This window comes from Pongo abelii, chromosome 10 (assembly GCF_028885655.2).
Source record: "Pongo abelii isolate AG06213 chromosome 10, NHGRI_mPonAbe1-v2.0_pri, whole genome shotgun sequence".
NCBI classification, from domain to species: domain Eukaryota; kingdom Metazoa; phylum Chordata; class Mammalia; order Primates; family Hominidae; genus Pongo; species Pongo abelii.
The window spans coordinates 2,955,633-2,977,002 of record NC_071995.2 but is presented as its reverse complement, the minus strand read 5'-3'; the positions used below and the strand labels follow the sequence as shown (position 1 = coordinate 2,977,002).

Here is a 21,370-nt window from a genome sequence, read left to right as displayed (position 1 = left end):
TGAGCTTACACTTCTGAAGGAACCCTCAACTCAGTAATGGTATTTAAATACTGAAGATATGTTTGAGGGCTGGGCACGGTGGCTCATGCCTGTAATCCCAGCACTTTGGGAGGCTGAGGCGGGCGGATCACGAGGTCAGGAGATCGAGACCATCCTGGCTAACACAGTGAAACCCCGTCTCTACTAAAAATACAAAAAATTAGCCAGGCGTCGTGGCGGGGGCCTGTAGTCCCAGCTACTCAGGAGGTTGAGGCAGGAGAATGGCGTGAACCCGGGAGGCGGGGTTTGCAATGAGCTGAGATCATGCCACTGCACTCCAGCCTGGGTGACAGAGCGAGACTCCATCTCAAAAAATACATAATAATAATAATAAATAAATAAATACTGAAGATATGTTTGAGAAAGAGTCAAATTAGCTCTAATGGAAGAAGTTTCAGAACTACATACGGTTGAATTCTGGCTGGATGCAGAATTGGGTCTTTCTAAACATGCTGACTGGGATCTTCCGTCAGTCTCCTCATCGAAGTTCACACTTTCAGAGATATCTAGCAGAAAAGGGAGAACTGTTAGCACTGCCAACACTGGTTTAAAAAAGGTCTTTGAAACAAAGATAGTTTTAATTTTCTTGCTTAAAACATTCCTAACTATTCTGACCCTAAACACAACTCTTTTGTCCAAACACATAAAACAGGCAAATTCATAGAGACAGAAAGTAGAATAGAAGTTACTAGGGGCTGGGGGCAGGGGAGTATGAGGAATTATCTTGAATGGGTGTGAAGTCTCTGGAATGATGAAAAAGTTCTGGAGATGGATGGTAGTGATGGCTGCACAACATTGTTAATGCACTTAATGTCACTGAATCTCACACTTAAAATTGATTAAAGTTGTAAATTTTAGGCAGGGCAGGCTGGGCGCGGTGACTCATGCCTGTAATCCCAGCACTTTGGGAGGCTGAGGTGGGCAGATCATGAAGTCAGGAGATTGAGACCATCCTGGCTAACATGGTGAAACCCCATCTCTACTAAAAATACAAAAAATTAGCTGGGCGTGGCGGCACACGCCTGTAGTCCCAGCTACTCAGGAGGCTGAGGCAGGAGAATCGCTTGAACCTGGGAGGCAGAGCTTGCGGCGAGCCAAGACTGCGCCACTGTACTATAGCCTAGGCGACAGAGACTCCGTCTCAAAAAAACAAAACAAAACAAAACAAAAAAAATTTAGGCAGGGCACAGTGGCTCGCGGTTGTACTCCTAGCACTTTGGGAGGCTGAGGCAGAAGGACTGCTTGAGGCCACCAGTTTGAGACCTGTCTCCATAAAAGGCTTTTTTATAAAAATTAGCTGGTCACGATGGTACCTGTGTGTCTGTAGTCCTAGCTAGCTGAGGTGGGTGGATCACTTAAGCCCAGGATTTTGAGGCTAAAATGAGCTATGCTTGTGCCACTGCACCCCAGCCTGGGTGACAGAATGACACCCGAACTCTTAAAAAAAAAAAGTGTACTTTTTGTTATTTGGAAGGGAAGGGAAGGCTTCAGTAAAAACAGGAAAACTTGCTAGACAAATTCTAAAAAGAGCTGCAGCACTGGTAAATTATTATTATTTTTTGAGATGGAGTCTCACTCTGTCGCCCAGGCTGGAGTGCAGTGGCACCATCTCAGCTCACTGCAACCTCCGTCTCCTGGGTTCAAGCGATTCTCTTGTCTCAGCCTCCCCAGCAGCTGGGATTACAGGTGTGCGCCACGAAGCCCAGCTAATTTTTTTGTATTTTTAGTAGAGACAAGGTTTCACCATGTTTGCCAGGCTGGTCTCAAACTCCTGACCTCAGGTGATCTGCCCACCTTGGCCTCACAAAGTGCTGGGATTACAGGTGTGAGCCACCATGCCAGGCCAACATCGGTAACTTCTATGTTACAATGCATATTTTACCACAATAAAAAAAAATTCAATGATGCATTGTTCTCTACAGCAGTTTTATTCCCCTCAGCATTTTCTTTTTGTTTTAATTATTTATTTTTTTGAGATGGAGTTTCACTCTCGTTGCCCAGGCTGGAGTGCAATGGCGCAATCTGGGCTCACCGCAACCTCCGCCTCCTGGGTTCAAGCGATTCTCCTGCCTCAGCTTCTCGAGTAGCTGGGATTACAGGCATGTGCCACCACATCTGGTTAATTTTTTATTTTTAGTAGAGACGGGGTTTCTCCATGTTGGTCAGGCTGGCCTCGAACTCCCAACCTCAGGTGATCTGTCGGCCTAAGCCTCCCAAAATGCTGGGATTACAGGCGTGAGCCACCATGCCCGGCCCCCCGGCATTTTCTTAATCTCTGTCCAGTTAACTAAATCTAATTAGGAATGTTTGAAATACTAGTACTTTGGATTTATGGAGCATCTTTTATAGGAAATTTAAAACTGCTGGATGAAAAACTATTTTTTCATTTTATTCTTACATTTGAGTTAGAAGAGGAGAAACTGATAGTCTTTTTGTTTTCTATTGTTTCTTGTTTGTTCATGGAGTATATAATCTGGAGGGGAATGTAGATGTAAAATAAAGTATGATTGATGTGTGTTATGAAAGAGTGACGAGCCTCAGATTTATATGTGGGAGTACAGGCTCAGGAAGAATTCATTTCTCCAAGAGAAAGAGGCAGAGTAGGACCTAAAGTAAATTCCCTTGTGTCTAGTATCTGCAGGGTGAAGTTATTCCTCATGTAATAGTTGAAATGGTCCTCAAATCATAGATTTACAAATGGAATTAACAATAGTGTGGCTTTTTTCTCTGAACCACTTTTTGTGCACATTCAACCATCTCAGAGAGAAAAATGATCTATTTTTATATGGTACATACATAGATTGGTATTAGCTTTACTGAAGAACACAAGGATAAGACAAAGGTCAGTTTTAAAACAACCAATCTCAGGCGGGGCGCAGTGGCTCACGCCTGTAATCCCAGCATTTTGGGAGGCCGAAGTGGGTAGATCACAAGGTCAGAAGTTCGAGACCAGCCTGGCCAATATGGTGAAACCCTGTCTCTACTAAAAATGCAAAAATTAGCCAGGTGCAGTGGCGGGCACCTGTAGTCCCAGCTACTCAGGAGGCTGAGGCAAGAGAATTCCTTGAACCCAGGAAGCAGAGGTTGCAGTGAGCCAAGATCACATCACTGCACTCTAGCCTGGGCGACAGAGCAAGACTTGGTTTCAAAAAAAAAAAAAAAAAAAAAAAATTCAGTCTCAAGTGAAAACATAAGCCCACACAAAAACTTATGAGTGTTCATAACAACACTATTCCCTAACAGGGAAAGTGGGATCAAACGTCCATCAGCTGATCAACAAAATGTAGTTTATCCATACAATGGAGTGTTATCCAACAATAAAAAGAATGGAGTACAGACACTTGTTATAACATGAAGGAACCCTGAAAACATTATGCAAGTAAAACACTAGACACAAAAAGACAAATAGTGTATGATTCTATCACTATGAAATGTCCAGAACAGGCAAATCCACACAGACAGAAAGTAGACTGGTGGCTGCCTAGGGCTGAGGGGATTGGAGGGAAATGGGAAATGACTGTTGAAGGTTATGAGGTTTCTTTTGGGGGTGATGAAAATTTTGTAAAATTGATTGTGAAAATGGTTGTAGAACTCTGTACTGAAAACCAATTTATTGTTTACTTTATTTATTTAAAGATAAGAGTCTCGCTCTTGTAGCCCAGACTGGAGTGCAATGGCGTGATGTCTGCTCACTGCAACTTCCACCCCCGATGTTCAAGCAATTCTGCTGCCTCAGCCTCCCCAGTAGCTGGAATTACAGTTGCCCGCCACCACATCCGGTTAATTTTTTTTGTATTTTTAGTGGAAATGGAGTTTCACCACGTTGGCCAGGCTGGTCTCGAACTCCTGATGTCAGGTGATCTGCCTGCCTCTGCCTCCCAAAGTGCTGGAATTACCGGCGTGAGCCACCATGCCTGGCCTATTGTTTACTTGAAATGGATGAGGTGTATGGTCTGTAATTTATATCTCAAGAGTTGTTACTTAAAAAAATATTTGCTTTTGCGAAGGACACTTTTTCCTTCTGCTGTCTAAAATATTAACTTATTATTATTATTTTTTGAGACAGGGTTTCACTCTGTTGCCCAGATGGGAGTGCAGTGGCCAAATCACAGCTGCTTACTGCAGCCTCAACTTCCCGGGCTCAAGTGATCCTCCCACCTCAGCCTCCTGAGTACCTGGGACTATACCACGTCCAGGTAATTTTTTGTAGAGATGGGGTTTCACCAAGTTGCCCAGACTGATCTCAAACTCCTGGGCTCAAGCGATCCGCCCACCTCGGCTTCCCAAAGTGCTGGGATTACACGCATGAGCCATCACACCTGGCACCCCCTCCTTTTTATTGGTAGCAAAAAGGCAGAAACTCCTGAGATATCACTATCGTATGGATATCTTCACCTATTACTATGCTTTCAAATGCCATTTTTATACCAAGAACTCAGTTCCCGTGAATCTGTCTTGAGAAATCAATGATCTCTCTGAAACTTTTAAAACACGCAAATTGGACCTACTTATAGGGACATAATCTGCCAAACTGACACTTCTTAGAATTTAATGAAAACAGCACTTAATGGGTTTTATAGTCAAGATGCAACCTGCTGAGACATGAAAAGGCATTAATTCATCTAGCACTGGAAGGCCAATTCTGAAAAAGAACACAGCCATTTCATAGAGCGGTGCACAAAGAGACAGTGTTGTATTCACAGTCAGGGATAAAGAACTAGACTAAGAATCAAAAAATCTAAATCTGCCACTTTTCAGCTAGTTGACTCAGGGTAAGTAATTTAGCTTTGGTTAAACATAAAATTATTTTTGCTCCGACTCATCCTATCTGTCCAACCCACATCTTTCACTTTCTTTTGTTGCAAAAATAGTGGTAGTGAAATAATAGGAAAGTACCACGGTCATCTTCATGTTAAAGACAGGAAAACTGTCTTTACAAACCCCCACGGCACTATTACAACTATTAAGTCAGATGAGGTAGTACATGTCAAGTGCCTGACACATGATGGACATTCACAGTGTCAGGCTCCAGCTACTTCCCCGCTCCCCGCACGTAGGCAGACACACATCCTTCTTTGTTCAGTGGAATCACCCCCTCCCTTCCTCCTGGTGCCTCTCTTGTCTCTTCTCATTGCCCTAGCAGAGCAATTCTGCATCTCCCCTGCCTGTGCTTTTGCAAACACCACACTATATTGGAACTGGAGGTCAGGCCATCATCAGTCAAACGATCTCCTAGATAGCTTTCCTGTTGCTGGACTTGCCCCCTTCAATTCCTTCTTTCTGGCACATAGTAATTTTTCCATAGCTCAAGTGTGATCATACCATTCTTCAGCTTAAATCCCTCACAGGTTCTTATTGATCTTTTTTTTTTTTTTTTTGAGACAGAGTCTTGCTCTGTCGCCCAGGCCGGAGTATAGTGGCGCGATCTCGGCTCACTGCAAGCTCCACCTCCCGGGTTCACGCCATTCTCCTGCCTCAACCTCCCGAGTAGCTGGGACTACAGGTGCCCGCCACCACACTCGGCTAATTTTTAGTAGAGACGGGGTTTCACCGTGTTAGCCAGGATGGTCTTGATCTCCTGACCTTGTGATCCGCCCACCTCGGCCTCCCAAAGTGCTGGGATTACAGGCATAAGCCACAGCGCCCAGCGCTATTTTTTTTTAAATTAATTTTTATTTTTTGAGACAGGGTCTCACTCTACACATAGGCTAGAGTGCAACGGCACAATCTTGGCTCACTGCAGCCTCGAACTCCGGGGCTCAAGCAATCCTCCCACCTCAGCCTCCCAAAGTGCTGGGGTTATAGGCATGAGCCACTCCACCTAACCCAATTTTTTTTTTTTTTAATTTTTAAAGACATGGTTTCATTCTGTCACCCAGGCTGCAGTGCTGTGGCATGATCATAGCTCACTGCATCCTCAATAACCTGGGCTCGAGCAATCCTCCTAGCACAACCTCTCAAGTAGCTGGGACTACCAGTGTGTACCACCACACCCAGCTAATTAAAAAAATTTTTTTGTTAGAGACTGGGTCTTGCTATGTTGCCCTGGCTGGTCCTGAACACCTAACTTCAAGCAATCCTCCCACCTCGGCCTCTTAAAGTGCTGGGATTACACATGTGAGCCACCATGCCCAGCCTTCTATTACTCCTTAGATAAAGTCCCCATTTCTGACGTGGTCTATTAGGTCCCATATAATGAGAGCCGACTTCCCTCTCCTGGCTCATCTCTCTACATCCCCCTTCCTACCCTATGGCCACACGCCCTGAGCTGCTGCCATTCTGAACCGGCCAGCACCTCCTCCTGAGTCAGGCACTAGCTCAAATATCACTTCCCTCTCTGGGAAGGCTCCCAAGCCTCCAAGTGGAGTGAGGCGTCGGGCTCTCTCAGCACCTTGATTTTCTAGCTCTAGCCTATTTAAGTGCATGAAGCTTCAATTAGAATAAGCGCTCCATGAGGGCAGGAACCATGCTTTCTCATGTATCCTAAGTACCTAGAATGTTGCCTGAGATATGGTATGTACTCAAAACATATTTTCTTACTTTATTTTTTTTGTTGTTGTTGTTGAGACGGGGTCCTGCTCTGTAACCCAGGCTGGAGTGCAGTGGTGCAATCTCAAGCTTAGTGCAACCTCCACTTCCCAGGCTCAAGCCATCCTCCTGCCTCAGCCCCCCAAGGAGCTGGGACTACAGGTGTGTGCCACTGCACCCAGCCAATTTTTTTTTTTTTTTTGAATTTTTTTGTAGAGACGAGGTTTCTCCATATTGCCCAGGCTGGTCTTGAACCCTTGGACTCAAGTGATCTGCCCGCCTCAGCCTCCCAGAGTGTTAGGATTGTAGCCATGAGCCACCATGCCTGGACTCAAAACATACCTTCTTTTTCTTTTTTTTTTTTTGAAAAGTTTCATTCTTGTTGCCCGGGCTGGAATGCAATGGTGCAATCTTGGCTCACTGAAACCTCTGCCTCCCAAGTTCAAGCAATTCTCCTGCCTCAGCCTCCCGGAGTAGCTGGGATTAATAGGCACCCACCACCATGCTTGGCTACGTTTTTTATATTTTTAGTAGAGACGGGGTTTCACCATGTGCTGGTCTCAAACTGTAGACCTTCAGGTGATCCACCCACCTTGGCCTCCCAAAGTGCTGGGATTATAGGCGTGAGTCCCTAAGCCTGGCCAAAACATACTTTCTAAATAAGTGAATATACGAATTTGTTTAAACGTTGATTTATTATGCCATTCCGTGGTAGACTCTCCTGATTCATATATCCCAGGACCTAGCAATGTTTGCCTAATGCAAAGTAGGTACCCAATAGATATTCATTATTGGGCTTCAGTTTTCTCATCTGCAAAGGGGATGCTTAATCCCTTCTCATTATAAAATTATTTTTCGGCCGGGCATGGTGGCTCACGCCTATAATCCTAGTACTTTGGGAGGCTGAGGCAGGCAGATCACCAGGTCAGGATATCGATACCATCCTGGCTAACACGGTGAAACCCCGGCTCTACTAAAAAAAATACAAAAAATTAGCCAGGCATGGTGGTGGGCGCCTGTAGTCCCAGCTACTCCGGAGGCTGAGGCAGGAGAATGGCGTGAACCCGGGAGGTGGAGCTTGCAGTGAGCTGAGATTGCGCCACTGCACTCCAGCCTGGGCGAGACAGAGCAAGACTTCGTCTCAAAAAAAAAAAAAAAAAAAAAAAGATTATTTTTTTAAAAAGGAAAGAAGACTACAAGGGACCTTTAAAATGTATGGGAATATTTATGGAAATGAGAGCTCCAACTAGAAGAAAGGCTATCAATCATCACCAACTATGAAATGGAGGTGGAGTAGAGGGGTTGAGTGACAACTCTGTCAGAAGAAGAGGGTGGGAACTGAAAATAGTCAAAAAGAGAGAAACAGTCATCTATGGTCATCTATGATAGCTAGTATTTTATATTTAATTATCTTCTTTTTCTCAGGCAATAGTATAAATACTACCATTGCTGACAATTACCAAGATTCAGATGTAAAAGATGCTTAATACTGTCACCTCTGTGAGGCCCTAAGCCATGAGTAATTTTGAGTCATGTAGATTATTACCCACAATGAAAAGAAAGGAAAAGATTACAAATGAGTAAGAAGACAAATTGCCTTAAAATCATTACCAGTCCTCACCATGCTTTTGGAGACGCTCCTGAAGTCCTGGCTTGGAAGCAGTATCCACGGTGTTTTCAGCATCTTCTTCCAAAACAGGGGAGCTTACTGATGGAGCATGAACTTCGTCTGGTTTCAGAACAGCAGCTGGACCATCAATACCTAAGGGCCAAAATAAAATGAATTTTAAAAAAGGAGCAAAGTATTATTCACTATTTAGTTGGGTAGATTTGGCGTATGTGATCAGAATTAAGAACTACCAAATCATTCTATCTTCCCTCCTTTCTTAACATCCATAAGAACATTTGTTAAGAGAGTAGGTCAGAACTGGTGTTCTTTTTTTCTGAGACAGGATCTCACTCTGTCACCCAGGCTGGAGAGCAGTGGTGTAATCACAGCTCACTGTAGCCTCGACTTCCTAGGCTCAAACCATCCTCCCACTTCAGTCCCCTGAGTAGCTGGGACTACAGGTGTGTGCTACTACACCTGGCTAATTGTTAATTTTTTTGTAGAGATGGAGTCTTGTTATGTTGCCCAGGCTAGTCTCAAACACCTGGCCTTAAGTGATTTGCCTGCCTGGCCTCCCAAAGTGCTGGGATCACAGGCATAAGCCACCACGCCCAGCCTGGTGTTCATTTTATTAACATGCTCTGTTACTAAAGTAATATCTACTTGTACTTCAGTAACTGAAGTAGTATGTACTTCAGAAACTTAAGAATGAGACCAAGAAAACAAAGTACGTCCTCCATAGTACAGATCCTGGCCAAGCCAATAGCTCAGGTGGCTTGATTTAGAGGCACTTACAATCTTATTCTTCCTCCGCCCCTCACCGTCTCAGATGGTCCTTTGAACTATCTATTGGAAGAATGGATGCTCTCTACCTATTCCCGGCTTCATGATTCACCTCTGCCATGATTTAACAATCAAGAGCTCCTCAAATAGGTCATTCTAAACTCATTCATCCGGCATCTAGAAAACAACAGTTCTTGCCGGGCACGGTGGCTCAAGCCTGTAATCCCAGCACTTTGGGAGGCCAAGGCGGGTGGATCACCTGGGTCAGGAGTTCGAGACAAGCCTGGCCAACATGGTAAAACCCCGTCTCTACTAAAAGTATAAAAAAATTAGCCGGGCATGGTGGCAGGCGCCTGTAAACCCAGCTATTCGGGAATTGAGGCAGGAGAATCACTTGAACCTGGGAGAAGGAGGTTGGCAGTGAGCCAAGATCGCGCCATTGCACTCCAGCCTGGGCGACAAAAGCAAAACTCCGTCTCAAAAAAAAGAAAACAACAGTCGTAAAATGGACACAAACCTTAAGGCATCTTCCACTGATTATATCATCGCTTTTATTCTCCTCAAAGACCCCAAATGTGATTATAAAAATTTATGAAGGTACCTAGTAATGGTGCTAATAATATTGTCCCTTTGGTCCATCTGACAATCCTCCTGCCTTCTAGGCTTGTGAAAATTGTACCCCAGTAGGAAGTGATGCTGCCTAAATACACACCATGTAAGATGACATTGCTGTGGGGAGTATGACAGTTCACCAAGGGAGTCTGCTCATCACTGGCCCTTGGCTTTGCCCGACGTAGCCTGGCTTCTGGATTGGGCTGTACCATAAATGGCTCAAGGCGCTTTTTCCTTTGCCTCTTCTCAAGTAGTATCCTCTGGGAAAAAAGCGATATGATAGCCAGCAAGGAGAGTTTTGACATGACCTAACCATTTCCAACATGCACAGTTTGTTTTTCACTGATCCTCACAAAACATCTTGTAAATTATATTTTCCCCATTTAAGAAATGGGAAAACTGAGGCACAGAGAGGAGTAAGGATTCAATCATTTAACAAATACTTTTGAACACCTAACACCTATAAAGATCTATTTAAAATCAGATGATGCATTTTTTTTCTTTTTTTTGAGACAGAGTCTCACTCGGTTGCCCAGGCTGAGTGCAGTGGCACCATCACAGCTCACTGCAGCCTCAACCTCCAAGGCGCACCCAATCCTTCTGCCTCAGCCTCCTGAATAGCTGGGACTACAGGTGTGTGCTACCACACCCAGCTATTTTTTTGTATTTTTGTAGGGACAGGGTTTCCCCATATTGCCCAGGCTGGTTTCAAACTCCTGAGCTCAAGCAGTCTGCTCGCCTTGGCCTCCCAAAGTGTTGGGATTACAGGCGTGAGCCACTGCACCTGCCCCACACACTGCATTTGTAACCAAGTCTACTAAAGATGTATGGGAATCATCATAGCATTATCAAAATGTGACCACAAGCTCAAAACATACAAACACACATGCACGGGGGACAGATGGAGGAACACAGCAAGGGTGGTTTTTTCAGGTGGCAGACTATGGCATGATTATTTTCTCTTTTCTAGTCTTTTTTTTTTTTTTTCCAAAGTTTTCTTACTTTTGTAAATGGAAGAAAAAAACTTTATTATTCTCTAAAACTCAAATTATTTCCATGTTCTAATTAGTCAAAGAGCAGTAAGTCTGGCGTTCTTGTTTATCTTATATAATTAGAAATCAAATTTGGATCAAGGGTGAGAAGAAAAAAATGGCAGTTGGAACATATCAAATAGAAAGCAGTCAACTCTATGAATAAACGCAAGATAAAGACTATGGTAGCAAGAAAAGTCAGGAAAAAAGCATGACAGACTATGAGAAAAAAAAACCAATGAAATGGAAAGGAATGTACTAGCACAGAGTACTAGTACCTTTAGGCAAATAAGGACTTATATAGAAATTATCATTGATCTGGGATAACTCAGAGTAGAAAAATGTTAAGCCCCATGCTAAAAAATAAAGACATGATTAAAAAACAAAGATATTATAACCCACTTACTACTGTTTTTCAGGCAAAAGAAGCCATCTGTTTACTTTTTTCCATCGATACTGTTTTAGAAAAGTGCCTCCAGGAAGAAGAGTCACTCCAAGGGGTGAGACTATCAAAAAAGGAAGTGTGTTTTCCCTGAACTGGGCTTATGAGAGCACACTGATTAATAGCTTGGGTATAGAGGGAAAAGATTGGGGAGTTAAGACAACGTGCCAATACGGAATATTCCATCAAGAATGAATAGGTGTTAGAGCAAGGACTAACTTGTTTGGAGATTATTTTGAGATTTCATGAATTATCATGAATAGAAGGACCTTAAACCCAGGAACACTAAATACACAGGAGGCTATAATGACTTCCATCAAACGGAATTGGCCAGTAAGATTCTTCTAGCAGCCGGGTGCAGTGGCTCACACCTGTAATCCCAACACTTTGGGAGGCAGAGTCAGGTGGATCACTTGAGGTCAGGAGTTCGAGACCAGCCTGGCCAACATGGTGAAACCCCGTCTCTACGAAAAATACAAAAATTGGCCTGCATCGTGGCGCATGCCTGTAATCCCAGCTACTCAGGAGGCTGAGGCAGAAGAATCACTTGAACCCAGGAGGTAGAGGTTGTGGTGAGCTGAGATCATGCCACTACACTCCAGCCTGGGTGACAGAGCGAGACTCTGTCTCAAAAAAAAAAAAAAAAAAAAAAAATCCTTCTAGCAACCAAGAAGTCTTGTATAATGGATAAAAGGTAACTTGCTGGCCGGGCACAGTGGCTCATGCCTGTAATCCCAGCACTTTGGGAGGCTGAGGTGGGCGGATCACCTGAGGTCGGGAGTTCAAAGCCAGCCTGACCAACATGGAGAAACCCCGTCTCTACTAAAAACACAAAAATTAGCCAGATGTGGCGGCGCATGCCTGTAATCCCAGCTACTCGGAGGCTAAGGCGGGAGAATCGCTTGAGCCTGGGAGGCGGAGGTTGCGGTGAGCTGAGATTGTGCCACTGCACTACAGCCTGTGCAACAACAGCAAAACTCCATTTCAAAAAAAAAAAAGTAACTTGCCTGAAAAGATGGTAAATATGAAGTACTGAAATCATAAGAAACTGCCATATCTTATCTCTGTGGCCACAGCCATTTCGTCTCATACATACAGTCTGTGAAATGATCAATGAAACAAAATCACATACTGTAGGCTGGGCGCGGTGGCCCACGCCTGTAATCCCAGCAGTTTGGGAGGTCGAGGTGGGCGGATTACCTGAGGTCAGGAGTTTGAGACCTGCCGGGCCAACATGGTGAAACCCCGTCTCTACTAAAAAATAAAATTAGCCAGTCGTGGTGGCAAGCGCCTGTAATCCCAGCTACTTGGGAGGCTGAGGCAGAAGAATCACTTGAACCCGGGAGGCAGAGGTTGCCGTGAGCCGAGATTGCACCACTGCACTCCAGTCTGGGTGACAGAGCGAGACTGTCTCAAAAAAAACAAAAAACCGAATGCTGTAGCTATTTTTTGAGACGGAATTTCACTCTTGCTGCCCAGGCTGGAGTGCAATGGTGCGACCTCAACTCACTGCAATCTCTGCCTCCTGGGTTCAAGCAATTCTCCTGACTTAGCCTCCGGAGTAGCTAGGATTACAGGCACCTGCCACCACATCCAGCTAATTTTTTTTGTATTTTTAGTAGAGATGGGGTTCACATGTAAGGAAAATATTTTCTTTTCTTTTTTTTTTTTTTTGAGACAGAGTCTCGCACTGTCACGCAGACTGGAGTGCAGTGGCGCAATCTCGGCTCACTGCAAGCTCCACCTCCTGGGTTCACGCCATTCTCCTGCCTCAGCCTCCCGAGGAGCTGGGACTACAGGCGTCTGGCACCACGCCCGGCTAATTTTTTGTATTTTTAGTAGAGACGAGGTTTCACTGTGTTGGCCAGGATGGTCTCGATCTCCTGACCTCGTAATCTGCCCGCCTTGGCCTCCCAAAGTGCTGGGATTACAGGCATGAGCCACCGTACCTGGCCAAGGAAAATATTTTCTATAGAAAAGGAGTTTTCTGCTGTGGTCTAGAAAAGGGAGGCCAAAGAGCTAGAATTTGATAGGGTTATCCGGTTTGTCCAAGAAAGAGAAGTATCTTTTTTTTCTTTTTTTTGAGACAGAGTCTCGCTGTGTTGCCCAGGCTGGAGTGCAGTGGTGCGATCTTGGCTCACTGCAACCTCTGCCTCCCAGGTTCATGCAATTTTCCTGCCTCAGCCTCCTGAGTAGCGGGGATTACAGGTGCACACCACCATGCCCAGCTAATTTTTAAACTTTTAGTAGAGATGGACTTTCACCATGTTGGCCAGGCTGGTCACAAACTCCTGACCTCATTCCCTCTGATTCCTTGCTCACCAATAAGCCTTCTAATTTGAAGTTTAACTTCTTAGGTGTCGTATTCCCAGGAAAAGAGTATCATGAACAGTAGAGATGAATATACACTGTAAGAGTAGAGCTCCCTTTGTAAATTAGTAACTTGGGGTTCTGGTTTTAAAACTTACTGGTGTGGGTTTAACTAGTGTGAATTTGTGCCAAAGGACCTGGTTATATCCAGTTCACTGACAAACTAAGCTCTCACTTGTAAAGGGGAGACTAGACCCCTGACCACAGTGTTCCTGCCAAGGTATCTGGGGAAGCCTCTCTCTATCTACTTAAAGACAAATCAAACTCATTTAGACCAATGACTTAAGAAACAAACAACTGTAGACTCAAACTGTAATCAGGGCCACAGCTACTATACCTCAGTATTGAATAGATCTCACTACTGTCCAAGTTTACAAATAAGAAAAATACCATTAAACATACATGTGCAAGCTGCCATCTTGGTGAAAACCGTCATGCAGTTTGGGTGGCGGAGGAGAGAAGTGCTACCTGTGTTTGAAGGTAACAATGTCAATTCCTATTTCATTTATATTTTACTTTCCTGAAAACCTAAGAGTGCTTTAAACAAGGCTACATCAACGAAGGACTCATTACCAAGATAGGGTAAGTCAGGGAGCCAGGAAGAAAGCCAAAGCTGATGGTTAGATGCCCTAAATGCAATTAAAACACACTGCCTTCATGATTTTAAGTGTCATATAAACTAAAATTTAATCACCTTTAAATTTCCTAATTATCTTGGGAATTGAACCGTAAAAGAATCTATCTTCCCAAGAATTTAGTGGTATGTCTTACTATACTGCCTGGGGCCAAAATATTGAATGGTGATGTCAAAATAAACAATAAGAAACTAAAGGAGATCAGATAGGAGGAAATTTCCATGAAATAACTTTATCCAATAAAATAATAAAGCTCTGACCGGCGCAGTGGCTCACGCCTGTAATCCCAGCACTTTGGGAGGCTGAGGTGGGCCTATCTCTTGAGGTCAGGAGTTCGAGGCCAACATGCTGGAAACCCCATCTCTACTAAAGATGCAAAAATTAGCTGGATGTGGTGGCACAAGCCTGTAAACCCAGCTACTTGGGAGGCTGAGGCAGGAGAATTGCTTGAACCCGGGAGGCAAAGGTTGCAGTGAGCCAAGATCGCGCCATTGCACTCCAGCCTGAGCAACAGAGCAACCATCTCAAAAATAAATAAAGCTTCATTTACATGAATGATAGTTTAACTAATTCTCCATTTTCCTAGAGAAGGAGTCACCCAAGAGGTGATGGGCTGAGGTGACACTATGACAGTTTTCCAACAGACCAACCAACCACAGAGTGCAACCAGCATCAGGCTAGTTGTCTGCGGTCTGTCAGTTTGTTTAAAAATAACTAATCTCGGCTGGGCACGGTGGCTCACGCCTGTAATCCCAGTACTTTGGGAGGCTGAGGCGGGCAGATCACGAGGTCAAAGGATTGAGACCATCCTGGCCAACATGGTGAAATCCCATCTCTACTAAAAATTTAAAAAATTAGCTGGGCGTGGAGGCATGCGCCTGTAGTCCCAGCTACTCAGAAGGCTGAGGGAGGAGAATCGCTTGAACCCGGGAGGTGGAGGTTGCAGTGAGCCCGAGCCGAGATTGCACCACTGCACTCCAGCCTGGCGACAGAACGAGACTCTGTTTCCAAAACAAACAAACAAAAAAACAACAAAAAAACTAATTTAATCTCCCTACCCACAAAGCAAGATCATAGGAAGATAAGACTAAAATTTTTAAACGAGACTTCTTAAAATATCATTCAGTGCAGTGATGACCTCTCATCATACAAACAGATGAGCAACTCGGTTCAAAGGAACTATGTTGTACTTTAATCCATTTTCATCAGATGAAATAAATGTACTCTACCTAATATGCATCCATGTCACAAATATCACAGCAAGAATCAGAAAATCCATTCTGGGCTGGGTGCAGTGGCTCACGCCTGTAATCCCAGCACTTTGGGAGGCCGAGGTGGGTGGATCACTTGAGGCCAGGAGTTTGAGACCAGCCTGACAAACATGGCAAAACCCTGTCTCTACTAAAAATACAAAAAATTAGCCAGGCATGGTGGCGTGTGCCTGTAATCCTAGCTACTCAAGAGGCTGAGGCATACAAATCGCTTGAACCCGGGAGGCGGAGGTTGCAGTGAGCCAAGATGATGCCACTACACTCCAGCCTGGGCAACAGAGCTAGACTCTTGTCTCAAAAAAAAAGAAAAGAAAAGAAAATCCATTCTGCAGCTTGCTAAAGTGCCCACATACCCTGAAAACGAGTATCTTGCCAGGTATGATGGCTCACACCTGTAATCCCAGCACTTTGGGAGACCAAGGTAGGTGGATCACTTGAGGCCAGGAGTTCAAGACCAGCCTGTCCAACATGGTGAAACTCCATCTCTACGAAAAATACAAAAATTAGCCAGGCGTGGTGGTGCACTCCTGTAATCCCAGCTACTCTGGAGGCTGAGGCACAAAAATCGCGTGAATCTGGGAGGCAGAGGTTGCAGTGAGCCAAGATTGCGCCACTACACTCCAACCTGGGCAACAGAGAAAGACTTCTCCTCAAAAACAAAAAAGAGTATCCTAGTGAAACTGGTAAAAATAAAAGCAAGATATACTCAACAGGAAAGTATTTCAATAAATGGTGTTGGGAAAGCTGGATATCCACATGCTAAAGAATGAAGCTGAATCTCTGTTTCACACTATACACAGCAATTAATTCAAACATACAGTTAGATAGAAGGAATATGTTCTAGTGTTCAATAGCACAAGAGGGTGACTATAGTTAAGAATAATTTATTGGCTGGGGGTGGTAGCTCATGCCTGTAATCCCAGCACTTTGGGAGGCTGAGGCAAGCATATCACCTGAGGTCGGGAGTTTGAGACCAGCCTAACCAACATGGAGAGAGACCCTGTCTCTACTACAAATACAAAATTAGCTGGGCGTGGTGGCACATGCCTATAATCCCAGCTACTCAGGAGGCTGAGGCAGGAGAAACGCTTGAACCTGGGAGGCAGAGGTTGCAGTGAGCCGAGATTGCGCCATTGTACTCCAGCCTGGGCGACAAGAGCAAAACTCCGTCTCAAAAAAAAAAAAAAAAAAAAAAAAAAAAGAATTATTTATTGTATATTTCAAAATACCTAGAAGATTTGAAATGTTCCCAACACAAAGAAATGATAAATGTTTGAGGTGATGGATACCTTAAATAATGTGATCATTACAATAATTTGATCATTACACGTTTTGTGCATGTATCAAATATCAAATATCATGTGTACCCCATAAATATGTACAATTATTATATATCAGTTTTAGAAGTAAACCACAGAGGCTGGGCACAGTGGCTCATGCCTGTAATCCCAGCACTTTGGGAGGCCAAGGCAGGCGGATCATGAGGTTAGGAGTTTGAGACCAGCCTGACCAACATGGTGTAACCCGGTCTCTACTAAAAATACAAAAATTAGCCAGGCGTGGTGGTGCACGCCTGTAATCCCAGCTACTCAGAAGGCTGAGGCAGGAGAATTGCTTGAACCCGGGAGGCGGAGGTTGCAGTGAGCTGAGATTGTGCCACTACACTCCAGCCTGGGGGAGAGAGAAATACTGCATCTCAGAAAAAAAATAATAAATAAAAATAAATAAACCACGGAAAGTGTAAAAGCTAAAACTATAAAACTTGACCAGGCATGATGGCTCATGCCTACAATCCTAGCACTTTGGGAGGCAGAGGAAGGAGGATCACTTGAGGTCACAAGTTTGAGACCAGCCTGGGCAACACTGCAAGATCCCATCTCTAAATACAGGAAAAAGAAAAGAGAAAAGAAAAATTAGCCAAGTGTGGTGGTGCATGCCTGTAGTCTCAGCTACTTGGGAGGCTGAGGTGGGAGGATCACTTGAGCCCAGGAGGTCAAGACTTCAGTGAGCTATGACCGTATCACTGCACTCCAATCTGGGTGACAGAACGAGACCCTATCTCAAAAAAATAAAAAAATAAAAGGTCACCACACACACATACACATACACACACAAAAACTCAACATAATTAGTCATTAGGGTAATGCAAATCAAAACTACAATGAGATACCACTTCACACCCACTAAAATGGCTCGAAATCACAGACAGACAATAACAAGTGTTGGTAAGAACGTGGAAAAACTGGCTGGGCACAGAGGCAGAGGTTACAGTGAGCCGAGATCGCGCCACTGCACTCCAGCCTGGCGACAGAGGGAGACTGTCACAAAAGAAGAAACAAAAAAAAAAAAAAAAAAAAGAATGTGTTAAGGGAAGGGAAAGAGCAAGATCTACCCTGTGTCTCTAGCACTAAGGCAGGGAGAATGTCCCAGGTACATGCGAATCTCCTTCCTTGGGTAGGTATATCCCTTCAGAAGAGGTGAATTAATCATACTATCATATTTTAATGTGTTATTATAAATAGCATTTTACAAACTCTACCTGCTCTGATTTCGAATATACCAAGCCATGTCCTGATTGCAAACTTCCCACAGATATTTCTACTGGGAATGTAATGACCAGCTAATTCTCGAATACAGTTCACTAGAAAGTGATTCTCAGATTCAGATTCATCACTTATGAGACTGGCTAATACAAACCAATCCTGAGGAGACTGATTAACTTTGGTTGCTTTTAGCTGTTTCTTATCCTACAAAGCTCATGACCAGTGACACTCAACCAAAGGGACACTGCCATAGCAGAATTCCTGAGTCTAATCTAATGCACATCTGGGCAGGGCTTCCCCAGCCTCTGCCACCTCCATTGAGGGTAACGGCTAGGATGTGCCACCGTCACTGATGGGTGTGCACTGTATCCCTTGGGCAGGTTGGCTTACTCTGGACTGTGAAGCTCGCACCAAGATACTGCCCACCTGGGATGCCTGGGCTGAGCTGTAGCCTGCCCTTCCTCAATATGCCTCCATCTTGGCTCTAACTTAGAGACGCTTAAGATTCTTTCTAACATTCTATTATTTTATCCAGTCTAACTTCACTCTACAGATGAAATGACTGAGGCCAACTGACTTTAAGAACTTTACCTAAAATCACACAGCCGAATAATGGCAGAGCCAGAACTAGACCAAAGCCTTCTTATTCCCAGCCCAATGTTTTCTTCATTATATGGTGCTGCCTTTGTTGTTGTTATACACCATTTGAATGCTCAGCTTGCATTTGTGGAAATTCCCTTACCGCCTACTGAGTGACTTCCTTCTTAAGCACCTATTGGCATTTCATGGCTCTAATATTCTCATACACTTTTTTTTTTTTTTAAGAGATGGAGGGTGGCGTCTTGCTGTGTTGCCCAGACTGAACTAAAACACTTGAGGTCAAGGGGTCCTTCTTCCTCAGCCTCCCAGGCAGCTGGAACTACAGGTGCACACTACCATGCCAGCTTCTCGTACATTATTTAACACCAAAATGTATACACCTGATCCAAAGAGATTTTTTTTTAATTTTAAAAAATTCCTTTGAAACTCCTAGGCATGTGAAAAAAATTCCTATAAAATTTTATGTCTCTAAATTCACTGACTCCAAAAAAAAAAAAAAAAAAAGGCTGGGTGCAGTGGCTCATGCCTGTAATCCCAGCACTTTGGGAGGCTGAGGCGGGTGGATCACGAGGTCAGGAGTTCGAGACCATCCTGGCTAACACAGTGAAACCCCGTCTCTAGTAAAAATACAAAAAAAAAAAAAAAAAAAAAAAATTAGCCGGGCGTGGTGGCAGGCACCTGTAGTCCTAGCTACTCGGGAGGCTGAGGCAGGAGAATGGCGTGAACCCGGGAGTTGGAGCTTGCAGTGAGCCAAGATTGCGCCATTGCACTCCAGTCTGGGTGACAGAGTGAGACTCCGTCTCAAAAAAAAAAAAAAAAAAAAAAATTCACTGACTGTCTCTGGAAGATATATTAAAAGTCAGTGATAGCCACTGATAAAGAACTGAGCCAAGCAGAGAGAGAGATGTTTTCATCAAACATCTATCTTATATTATTTGAATTCTTATGTTTTTATTACCTATGTAAAAACATAATTTAAAAAAATTGTGCTACAAAAAGGCTTATAAAAGTTACAACATTTATATCACATGTAGCATTTTCAATGAAAAGAATACAATTACAAAATATTACGGCCACCTTTAAAAAAAAACTCAGAAAATGTATCTATATACAAAATTTAAAGACTAAAGTCTTAGAACATGATTGATAGATGAACCATAGATTTTACCTAATGTTAACAAAGTAGGTGCAATTGGGCCTTACAATACTAGGATGCCTAAGAATAAAAATGAATAAAAATAAATCAAAGATCTACATTTTTGTGCCCGCTTCTCCCTAGATACAATTTGCCCTGCAACGGAATGAAGAAGATAAAGGGCTCATCACAATTACCGTGACCTCTGTGGGCAGAGGGATACGTGTGTATATGTGTGTGTGTGTGTCAGAATTTTCTCCAAGATCACAGTAAATTAGTTTGTTTCTTAGTTTTCAGTAATTCTACCTTTAAAATAATTTATTAGGCTAGAAGTCCCATTATTAGTTCCACCAACCACATAAAGAACAGAAGACAAAACTTTAGAGACTTTTAGTCACCTACTGAATCCAGACATCTTGACTGTTAACGATCCTAGCTACAGAATTTGCTGAATTAGAATAGATTCATAGAAAAAAGCGAATATAAATGCAATGTATGTTGGGTATACGTTCTAAGCTACCTGAATATGATGATCACAGCATGTAACAACACAAAACTGTTCATTTATTCCTTCCTTTGTTCAAATACCTAATGAAGGATTACTACGTGTCCAGCACTGTGCCGTGAACTTCTGATATAATGGTTATCCAAAACATGCTTGGCTCCTGTTCTCACAGAGCTTAGTGTAATGGAGAAAACAAACTAAATGTGCCAGCAGCTCTGTGAAGAAAACTATTCTCTATGCGACGGAGTTTTTTATCTTTTTTTTTGAGACGGAGTCTTGCTCTGCTCACTGCAAGCTCTGCCTCCTGGGTTCATGCCATTCTCCTGCCTCAGCCTCCTGAGTAGCTGGGACTAGAGGCGCCCGCCACCATGCCTGGCTAATTTTTTGTATTTTTTAGTAGAGACTGGGTTTCACCGTGTTAGCCAGGATGGTCTCGATCTCCTGACCTTGTGATCTGCCTGCCTCGGCCTCCCAAAGTGCTGGGATTACAAGCATGAGCCACCGTGACTGGCTATGTGATGGAGATTTTAAAGCAGCACAGCAGCAAGTTCGGATCTGCATTTTAGCATAAGAACACCATCTTGTAGTTAAGTGAAATTACATCATAGAGAGGTACTTAAGGTAGCAGAACCAAATTACTACTCAGAAATACAATGTTAACATTCTTCTAATTCCTCGGAAAGAAAGGCGCCAAGGAATTTTTGGTGATTGTAAATCCAAGGGCAGTCTTGTTGCTGACATCCTCAAAGCACTTTGGTCTTGCCATAACCCAGAGCCTTGGTTCAGCAACCACTAACTCCAGACGCTGCTTCACAGGTAACCACCCGAGCCTTCTCCTTTCCAGTCTTCTTTCCATAGCCCTGCCAAAGGCTTCAGAGCCAAGACCATCAGCATCACGGTCAGTATAGCTGGCCACCTATTTCGAAAGAGGAGACTCTGCTCACCTGATAATCCAGCTTAGCCTGTCGCATCTTCATCATTTCTTCATGGAAGACACTGTTAAAAAAAAAATAAAGCAAGTATATAAAGAGAAAACGCCTTGTCAATTTCATCTTTTTACGTATGTACTCTTTTGGGCTATTTGGAACCAATTGATTCTGCCTTATAGAAGGCATCAGCTTCTAGAGGCTACCCACACTGACCACAGGAGGACTTCCCACCCTTAATACCACACTTATTCCAGAGGACCTGAGGAGACTGAAATACTCCAAGGACAAGAAAAAGATGACAACACAGACCCCATGCATGCAGGGATTTCCTTTTGTTT

The 21,370-nt window shown here is 43.7% G+C and overlaps 1 protein-coding gene and 1 non-coding gene across 2 annotated transcripts in view; both read right to left on the bottom strand.

Moving 5' to 3' along the window:
• Positions 1–21,370, bottom strand: part of TULP3 (TUB like protein 3) — a 50,779-nt gene that overhangs the window by 10,629 nt on the left and 18,780 nt on the right. The window contains exons 2-5 of the mRNA XM_055078513.2: positions 21,048–21,099; positions 9,672–9,831; positions 8,189–8,329; positions 448–545 (exon numbers count right to left, since the gene is read on the bottom strand). Of these exons, the coding sequence (XP_054934488.1) occupies positions 448–545; positions 8,189–8,329; positions 9,672–9,831; positions 21,048–21,099 (451 nt within the window). The remainder of the gene's footprint in view (positions 1–447; positions 546–8,188; positions 8,330–9,671; positions 9,832–21,047; positions 21,100–21,370) is intronic.
• Positions 1,520–1,580, bottom strand: LOC129049427 (U7 small nuclear RNA). Its single transcript, XR_008512487.1, has one exon. It is a non-coding gene; the product is annotated as a U7 small nuclear RNA (small nuclear RNA).